This window comes from Oncorhynchus keta, chromosome 3 (assembly GCF_023373465.1).
Source record: "Oncorhynchus keta strain PuntledgeMale-10-30-2019 chromosome 3, Oket_V2, whole genome shotgun sequence".
Taxonomy (NCBI): Eukaryota; Metazoa; Chordata; class Actinopteri; order Salmoniformes; family Salmonidae; genus Oncorhynchus; species Oncorhynchus keta.
This window is the reverse complement of record NC_068423.1, coordinates 21,497,588-21,507,680: the sequence shown is the minus strand read 5'-3', so window position 1 is coordinate 21,507,680 and position 10,093 is coordinate 21,497,588. Positions and strand designations below refer to the sequence as shown.

The 10,093-nt window shown below is 40.2% G+C and overlaps 2 protein-coding genes across 3 annotated transcripts in view; one reads left to right on the top strand and one right to left on the bottom strand.

Moving 5' to 3' along the window:
• The first annotated feature begins 435 nt into the window (after positions 1-435).
• LOC118369392 (CD209 antigen-like protein B) lies at positions 436-3,473 on the top strand. Its single transcript, XM_035753775.1, has 6 exons — positions 436-514; positions 903-1,036; positions 1,177-1,268; positions 2,123-2,257; positions 2,390-2,501; positions 2,883-3,473. Exons 2-6 carry the CDS (start codon positions 955-957, stop codon positions 2,963-2,965), a joined length of 504 nt encoding a protein of 167 aa, XP_035609668.1. The 5' UTR covers positions 436-514; positions 903-954; the 3' UTR covers positions 2,966-3,473.
• Positions 3,474-5,020: 1,547 nt separating this feature from the next.
• LOC118363449 (carbonic anhydrase-related protein 10-like) overlaps positions 5,021-10,093 on the bottom strand; it is a 362,043-nt gene continuing 356,970 nt past the window's right edge. Inside the window, exons 8-11 of one of the 2 annotated variants that reach the window (XM_052492943.1) lie at positions 8,537-8,691; positions 8,118-8,292; positions 7,650-7,722; positions 5,021-6,639 (exon numbers count right to left, since the gene is read on the bottom strand). In XM_052492943.1, coding sequence (XP_052348903.1) covers positions 7,688-7,722; positions 8,118-8,292; positions 8,537-8,691 — 365 coding nt within the window. In that variant the 3' untranslated portion in view covers positions 5,021-6,639; positions 7,650-7,687. The remainder of the gene's footprint in view (positions 6,640-7,649; positions 7,723-8,117; positions 8,293-8,536; positions 8,692-10,093) is intronic. The other variant, XM_052492954.1, reaches the window with a different exon arrangement.

Here is a 10,093-nt window from a genome sequence, read left to right as displayed (position 1 = left end):
TATCATTTCTTTTGGACTACATCTATTTAGGAGGAAATCTACATTTTGCCATTATCATTCAAGCGGTTATGAACTGCTGCTGTGGTCTACTGTACCTTCTGAATAGCATCCCTGAAAGGATAAACCGGCCAATCAGCTTGTGGACATTCAGGTCAAAAAATAAATACATCTCTAACATTAAACATGAACTTTCATGTGGGGATAGTGTGTATGCGCTTCTTAGTGTGTATGTACTTCTCACAACCACCATAAAGAGGACATAGCAATGCATAGGCCTCAATGTAAGGCTACATACGATTAAAATAAAACAATATTTAAAAGAATGGACAGGGGAGGATATTATGGATCATAATCACTACTTGCAGCAATGGTATATGACTTGCAGATGATATCTCTACTTCTACTTCCCCAAATGTCTCTTTAAAAGGGATAACATTTGAATTGAAAAGACACCTGCCCTTTCTGGTTGAAGAAACACTTCAAGGAAGACATCAGTTTCTCTCTTCTGAATTTGGTGAGGGTCTTTACGATTTTAAAAGAACTTTTAACTATTGTCTTTAAAAAAAGAGAGAGACATAATATCAACATGGTTATGCCTCAAAAATTATAAATTAAGGGCCGGGATTCAATCCAATCACGGATTTGGATAATGTATCATTTAAAAGTAATTTCTGATTGAGCCGACAGGAATGTGGTCTCTGCCAACACAGAAACATTACCATTAAAATGTGCATTGCAGACAAAGCGCGATCAGATTAAATCCTGGCCTAAAATGTTCTAATTTGTTGTTGGCAAAAAACATTGTAGTATTTAAATAATAATTATATCTATATCCTACATGAATCTGTAACGCTGTGGGTTCTCCTGAGTAATAAACTTTGTGATATAATTCTGTTTTACAGGAAGAACTGCAGTAGAAGGCCAAAAGACCACCACTATCTTCGATCCATCATCATGGGAGTCGTAACTGTGTCTGTTCTTGCCTGTCTCCTCCTCACCCTTCTGGGAACTGGAGCCCTCCGCCACGATCCTCATTGTAAGTGACAACCAATCCCATTTGATTCCAGTTTATTTTGAATGTCTTTTTTTCTCTCTTCTATTTGCTGTTCTAAGTGATTAGTAGTAGTTAGGTTTCAAGCTTGCAGGAATTTAAAATAAAAAGTACATTCTCTGCAGATATCTGTCCAAGTGGATATACTGGACCAGACAGTGCAATACCCCATTGCTACAGAATGGTTAATAAACAAATGGGATGGCAGCAAGCACTGGTAAGTGTCCCACCTGCAGCGAATCTAATCAACACTTGCATTTACAATGATGGTGTAAAAGAGAATATTAAATAACTTAAACTTCCAATTAATATGACCTTATTTTTATTACACTGACACTAACTTCCAGGCAGCTCAGTGGCAAGTAACATTCTGTATTTCATGTTACAGTTGACCTACTGCAATATAAATATCAGAGTAAATCAGTTAACTCATTTGAACTTTTTGTAATTTTTATGCACTAAAGTTTTAATTGTGATTAATCATATTGTTTGAAAGTGTTCGAAATACAGTGAAAACATCCAAAATACAGAATCTATACAGCGAAGAAATGCTACCGTATTCAGAATGAATGAATGGATTCATTAAATTAATCGAGGGGGAGGGGGTTGTATTTAACAGTATTTTACTGTACTTACCAGGGATTAGTACAAGCAAACCTAAAAGTGTCAATGTGTTTTCCAATGAAACGCACCAATGCATTTATTTGGAATGTTTTTCATGTTTTGAAAAGTTGTTTTCATCTATTTCATCCATTATGTTATTCATGTTGTGTTTCTGCAATACTCAGGCTGCGACTACACAGGCAGCACAATTCTGATATTTTTTCACTAATTTGTCTTTTGACCAATCAGATCACTGCTGAAAATGATCTGATGTGCAAAAATCTTATGTGATTGGTTAAAACACCAATTAGTGAAAAAAAAGATGGAGGCTGAGACATTTCACTGTTGATAATACCCCAAATTACCATATAAATTAGTTTTCCGTCCGTGTACCACTACTGATCAAATGTCTACAAAGTCAAGGCTTGTAAAATAAATCAATTAAAATATGGATGTTTCTTCATAAAGGATTACTGCAAGAGAGATAGGGGCACCCTTGCTGCTGTCCACAGTGTTGAAGAATACCAGCTTCTCCTTTCCATGGTGAAGCAGACCCAGAGTATCTCTGCTTACGCCTGGGTAGGACTGAATGATCTGGATCAGGTAAAACAATCCTTAACACTCATGTAAGCACTTACTAAGGTCTTATTTCACATCTCTTTAATTTGGGCAGTTGATAAGTTACTACTGCCCTTCACTGAGATGTTGATAACCTTGAAATGTTCTCCCTGACAGGAAGGGACTTATGTGTGGACTGATGGGTCATCCGTGAATTGGTTCTGGTCCGAAAGTGCCAAAGCTCAGCAGTGGGGAGAAGAAGACTGTGTGGCACTGAACTCTTATGCAGGTCAGTAAAGTTTAAATTGGATGTGTGACACTTATGCCGGGATCCCAATCCGTATTGACAATGCGCCTTTTAAAGGCAACGTTCCCGCATTCACGGAGATCGCATTCAAGGTTAACACTGCAGATGTCTGCTCAATTGGAAATTACCTTTAAATGTCAAGCGTGCTACAATGCAGTTCCGTTTGAAGCCTGAAGCACAGGGACACTCTATGAAGGACTGAACAATCAAATACATAGTAAGAAGTGCATAAACACGGTCAAACGTCACAGTAACATATCATATGATGTTTGTAATTTTCCATATTTGTCGCATTGATTGAAGCGCTGTTGTCATTACTCTGTTGCCTTCCACCGAGACTAACATGGACATTGTCCTCTACAGGGGCTGAGGGCTTCGATGACATCAAGTGTGACAGTAGCTGTACCTTTGTCTGCATGAGAATTGCTACTGGTGGAGTAGCCTAAGATGGCAGAGGAGTCCAACACCATCCAAACAGAGTGTGAGCGTAAAGGGATTTCGCCAACATACTCTTGATTTTATTTTCTGCTATCGCACGTAAAGTCCTTTGCGTTGATTGAGGACAGATTGAATACTTGAAGACAATATGATAAAAAGTGATCTAATGGCAAGTACACTATCTTCGGTTGCCATTGTCAATTGTTAAAGTTATTGTCAGGTTGATTCTACAATTGCATTTTCTCTCGTGTTCTCTGTATGTTACTAGCCTTAAGCCACCAACCATCGAGGCACCCAAGGTTTATCCACAAACGGTTCAATCCCCTCACTAACTCAAAACCCACCATTATCTAAGAACACAAACATGATAATGTTTAATGTACAGGGGAAATTAGTCTCAGCACATTTTTAATGGTTTGACTCTTATATGGAATATTGAAAGAATTGGTGGAATTGTGTCATCCTGATTATCCCTCAATGCTTCAATGCCTCTTTGAATAAAACCTTTCAGCTTCACCCATTCTCAGGCATGGTCAAACTATTTTACATATCGTTTTCTATGTCATAGCTTGATTGATAGGTGTCTGGTACCTTGTACCATGCGTGAGACCACAAGGAGGTGATACTAACATCACATGGCGGTCGGTGCCCTTTGAGATGAGAGAGGAAGATATGTTTTTCATGAGAGTGGCCTTATTTCTATTACACCACATTGGAAGACTGACATTCATATTCCATTCACCCAGTTCAATGCAACATTGATAGATTTAGCCTAATAGTCACATGATACTCGAATTTCCCCTATAACCATCATGAGGTTGCTACAACGTAGTCTATGAACGAACGGTTAAAACGTAGGTGCACACAGGTCCAGAGAAAGATTTGAGGTGACAGACAGACCATGACATATTCAATACCGTCTTGCACATTCCTGCCTGTATCTAGCCGATCTAGGATGTAATCATTAGTTCAAATGGACAAAGTCAGGTATGTTTATACCCGTTTCCTTCCTCTTTCTTCCGTTTAAATTTGAATTCCAACAGAATCAACAGAATCGGCGGAATGGATCCATCCCTGATCACAAGCAAACAGTTCACTTTCATAACAAGATACAAACAGCTTGTTGTATTCCTTCTCGCATACGCCTTTTCCTTCTCTCCCCTCTTCCCTTCACTTGCAGACTTCAATGCACAACAACACATCAGCTGTCTGTGACCAGGCGGGAAAACCCCCCCTGTTCCAAGCCAAACCTTCCTATCATAAACATTTTAGCTAAAGTAACATCATAGTCAACATACCGTAGCTAATGGAACTAACGTGTTAGCTAGTAAACCCGCTACAATCACGCAGTACAGTCAGTAAGCAAATAGCAGTTACACCGGCGGGCCCCTGTAGGCGATAAATTTGAAAAACTAAACTAATTAGTTACCATGACTTGGAAGAGTTCCAGTTTTGGATAGTCACAGCCAGCTAGCTAACATGGTATCCCTCTCCGTTTGAGTAGGCTAAACTATCTAACTGCCTTTGCTACCTATGTAAATAACATTTAAAGTAATTAAAAAATATATATAGCTAGCTCTCTATCTCGTCACTCATTCATTTTAAAATAAATTGTTCGAAATGGTTCAACTATTGTCTTTCTCTCTCTTTGAGTCAACCACTCACCACATTTTATACACTGCAGTGCTAGTTATCTGTAGCGTATGCTTTCAATACTAGATTAATGCTCTGATCTTTTCATTGGTTGGACAACATGTCAGTTCATGCTGTAAGAGCTCTGATAGGTTGGAGGAGGTCCTATGGAAGTTTTTATAATTACCGTGGAAGTCTATGGAAGGTGTGAGAACCATGAGCCTCATAGGTTTTGTATTGAATCAATGTACCCAGAGGAGGACAGAAGCTAGCTGTCCTCCGGTTACACCACGGTGCTTCCCTACAGAGTGCAGCACATTGCCAAACAATGTGTTTGAATTATTTATTTTGTGATGTGAATATATTTAGTATAGTTTTATCTAAAAAGGATAACTTATTTATTTTTATGAAATCCTCTGAGGATTCTCCACTGGATGACATATAGCATCTTGCTGTAGTTGAGACCGGTCTGCTCACTCACCAACGTGTACAGCTCACCACGCTAACTTCATTCAATAACCATATACATAGAAACAACAGTGTAAAGTGAAGCATATTTTCCAAAGTGAACTTTCCAGACACATTTATTGGGCTGATAACATTACTCAAACACAGTGTAAGACCATTGTAAGCAATAAAACAGGCTTCAGCTCAGAACTGCTTCCACAATTCAAAGTGAACCAAGCGTTTGAAGGTCCATTGCAGCCAGTGTTAATCTCAATATCAAATCATTTCTGGATAACAATTAAGTACATAACTGTGATTTATTCTCAATTAAAATGGCCAAAAATAAACAAAAAATAGCTTCTTAGCAAAGGGCAATTTCTCAAGCAAGAATTTTGCTAGATCTGTCTGGGATTGGTCTGATTGGGGAGGGGAAAAACAGACAATTATCTGTTATTGTCTGAGAGGTTTGGAACTCTTTTGGTCTATTAACTAATTTACTGCATGGTGATGTCACCAGGCAGGCCAAAACTCCATCAAACCAAAACAGGCTGAAATTTCAGGTGGTCTTTTCAAACAGCTCTTACACTAAAAGGGCATTATCATAATTTTCACAATTTCACAGTATTATTCCAACCTCATAGTGTGGAAATATAAAACACAAGAAATCACATTTTTGACTGCACTGGGCCTTTAAAATACTCATCTTTTTTTTATCCTCTTAATATATCTTTTAAAATGTTTATTTGTATTTTTCTTTACATATTCAGTTTTTCAGCAGTACTGATAATTATACTATGTACAACAAAGGCCAAGACACTCATCGGTTCATCAGTTAGACAGAAGATCCTGTCCCGTTGTTGCTTTGATAATGACCTCCTATTACAAGGCAAGACTGGAAGGTCTAGCTCTCTTGGGTTGTTGCAGTCGGCATGCCTTGTAAGTGACGGTGATGACGACGCAGCTATGAGCCTTGAAGAACTTCTCTGTCTAAACCACTAGGGGCGTCGTCTTGATAAGTCCTTAAGATCTCATTGGTAGCAAGGTGTCTATGTACAAAGGCTAAAAGTCCCAATCAGTCCTACTCAGTCCGTGTGAAGAAGAGGCTGTATGAAATAAATGCTTCAGTGTTTTTGTACGTTTTAAACATTTTGTTATCTCCCAAAAAAGTATCAGTATCAAAACAGGTTTCGTAATAGATATATTTGTACTGGACGTGTCAGTTAGTATGTGTTGGAATTCAAATAGTTCTCGATGTACGTATGAAAAGTAGTCGTCTCTTTGCAAAGCAACACAAAGTCTTTTACTTGATAATGTTCAGTTTCTTTTTTTTTCTCTTTTTACATGAAATAATCTTAGATGAGATGCAGCCTTGGTGCGGTTTCCAGTTGTTTCCTTCTTTCTTTCTTTCTTTCTTTCTTTCTTTCTTTCTTTCTTTCTTTCTTTCTTTCTTTCTTTCTTTCTTTCTTTCTTTCTTTCTTTCCTTCCTTTCTTTTCTCTCTCTCTCTCTCTCTCTCTCTCTCTCTCATATCCCCCTCCTGTCTCTGTCATTGTGTCTTGTTTCTGTGCTCACCCAAGAGAGACTACTTTAGCAGCCACTCATTCACTGGAAGAGAGGAGAGGGACAGGGTGAGAAGAACACTCCTTTCTGTGCACATGCACATCTAGCATGGAGCCCCTTTCTATCCTGCAGCATCAATAACATTCATTTTAACATGGCAATACATTGTTAGGATTGACACAGAATGCATTGAGCATAGCGATATGGTGCTGTGGTGTTCCATGTTAATATTAGCAATGTACACTAAATGACAACATTTCTACAGTATCTGTTAGTTAGCAGTCTGTTAGCATCCCAATATACATTTCCCATTCAATTAGCCCACTGACACCGAGCTATGAGGGGGCTGACATTCCTCTGCCAACAAAGGTTTAACCTTAGATTAACAAGTACAACTAGTGCAAATAAAGACAAGAGACAACTCTGCTGCTATTGTGCTGCTTCTGTTTACTCTCTAGGGGCTGGTTGGAGAGGTAGAGTACCACATACTGTGTGTGTGTGTGTGTGGGGGGTAAAAGTGTTTGTGTAAAATGTGTATGTGTATGTGTGTGTGTGGCTGTAAGCCTGATTATGTGTGGGTGCACACATTCTCGTGTGTGTCTGTCTGTCTGTCTGTCTGTCTGTCTGTCTGTCTGTCTGTCTGTCTGTCTGTGTGTGTGTCTGTGTGTGTCTGTCTGTCTGTGTGTGTCTGTGTGTCTGTGTGTGTGTCTGTGTGTCTGTGTGTGTGTCTGTGTGTGTGTCTGTGTGTCTGTGTGTGTGTCTGTCTGTCTGTCTGTCTGTGTGTCTGTCTGTGTGTGTGTCTGTCTGTGTGTGTGTCTGTGTGTGTGTCTGTGTGTGTGTCTGTGTGTCTGTCTGTCTGTCCGTCCGTCCGTCCGTCCGTCTGTCTGTCTGTGTGTCTGTGTGTCTGTGTCTGTGTCTGTGTGTGTTTCAATCTCTCAACAACTGCTGCACAGAATAAGAATTTCATCGGAGAGCGAGAGGATAAGATAACAGAACAGTCTGGCTACAGTACAGTAGATCCTGGAAGAAGAATACAATGAATAATGGGGGTTTACCTCTTGCCCTCACTGTATATACGCTTCAGGGGTAAAATTCACATTTTGTGCAGCAGTTGCCCAGATATATTGGCTGAAACAGAGGAGAGGAGATGATAAACAGACCGCATGCAGAGTCCCCGAATCACACTGAGATGCTGAGTTGGCTTTGTAGTTATGAAGTAGTTTGGCCCACACTCTCAGACGCCGTTTGGAAATATTGCTATAATATCACGATAAGTAATATACAATCACTCTTTTTTTAAACATTTAAAATCTATAAACGTTAAGGCTATATTTTACAAAGCTGATAAGACTATGTTTTAGGTAGTATTTTGCTTTATGAGGGACACAAGCAGACACAGAAAACAACCAACGTAAATGTCCATGTCTCCTTCACCACCATTTTGTATATGTCTGCTCGTCAGACCTTGTTTAAATAAATCACTAACAAAATGGTGGTGGTGGGTGGATTTTAGCTGTGTTTACCTCGGTACTGGAGCTTCTGGGCCCTGTTGTTGGGACAGTCTTTGCCCTGCATGCTGAAGTTGATGTTGGTCCGGATGCAGCGGTTGTTCAGAGGTTGGACCGGGCGAACGTTGTCGCTCATACTCAGGAAGATCTGAGACGGCTGGTTCTGACTCAACAGTCGTAAGGAGTGCATCTGGAGAGGAGAGAGGAGGAGAGGTGAGGGAAGGGAGGTACATGAACAAAGAAGATGGAAAGGTAGAGTATGTAAATGAAGGGATGGAACGAGAGAGGTTAGGAAAGCAGAGATGAGAGGGGATCGGAAGTGAAGGAAAGGCATTATTTCAGTATGAATGGGAGAACAATCCACGTAGAGGAACATAATTGCTGTTTGACAGTCTTCTGTAGCTAAGCAGTAAGAAGCTACTGTACAGACAGACCTGCATTTGTGTGATGTACACTGGCTTATTCATCAGGATCCATGTGGCCGTCTCAAAGCAAGGCGGGATGGTCATCGACCCGTCATATGTGATAAAACTAGAGGTTTCTGGGTAAATCTCCTCGATGTTCAGGCCCATCAGCAAATATGCATCATCTGGAGAAGATGGACAAGATAGACAGGTTTCAATATTACATTTTAATATTCTATTATAGCAGAGTTCTTGAGTCCTGGTTCTGGAGAGCTACAGAGTGTGCATGCTTGTGTCCTAGCTCAGCTCCAACACAAACACTTGCTAGTTGAAATAGATGCGTTTGTGCTTGGCTGGAACAAAACCCTGCTTCCCCTGTGGGTCCCTAGTTCCAGTATTGTAGAACGCTGCATTACAAGCTTGTCTTAATCACATTTCATGTCCTCTCAAGCTAATATTTAGTTTAGAATATCCATGATATATTTGTTTTACTGTCTCAAACTGTATTACATCCACTCTAACCGGTGTGTTCATCATTTGTATGTAGATGTTTTGCAAATGGCTAATTTCACATTAAGCTGGTATTTCTCAGACTACACGACAGGCTGTTGGAATAGCAGACTACACGACAGGCTGTTGGTTTAGCAGACTACACGACAGGCTGTTGGTTTAGCAGACTACACGACAGGCTGTTGGTTTAGCAGACTACACGACAGGCTGTTGGTTTAGCAGACTACACGACAGGCTGTTGGTACAGCAGACTACACGACAGGCTGTTGGTTTAGCAGACTACACGACAGGCTGTTGGTTTAGCAGACTACACGACAGGCTGTTGGTTTAGCAGACTACACGACAGGCTGTTGGTTTAGCAGACTGCTTGACAACCCCCCTTGTTTTTCATTCATCCCCTAATTGGTCTAAACTGATGGATAACAACACTTAGTCTTCCAGTTCATACATACTATATACATTTTACAGACACAGTATATTTGACAATAGTTATCTTTTGTTTGTTTTTAGTCCCATCCTAAAGCTACTCTCAACCCCTCCCATCTATCTCTGAACACCATCCAGTCCCCTCCTAAAGCTACTCTCAACCCCTCCCATCTATCTCTGAACACCATCCAGTCCCATCCTAAAGCTACTCTCAACCCCTCCCATCTATCTCTGAACACCATCCAGTCCCATCCTAAAGCTACTCTCAACCCCTCCCATCTATCTCTGAACACCATCCAGTCCCATCCTAAAGCTACTCTCAACCCCTCCCATCTATCTCTGAACACCATCCAGTCCCATCCTAAAGCTACTCTCAACCCCTCCCATCTATCTCTGAACACCATCCAGTCCCATCCTAAAGCTACTCTCAACCCCTCCCATATACAGTACCAGTCAAAAGTTGGAACACATACTCATTCCAGTGTTTTTCTTCATTTTTAAAATGTTTTACATTGTAGAATAATAGTGGAGACATCAAAACTATGAAATAACACCTATGGAATCAAATCAAATCAAAGTTTATTCGTCACGTGCACCGAATTCAACAGGTGTAGACTGTCGTGTCTTCGGCATCATTTGTGAAGACTGTTA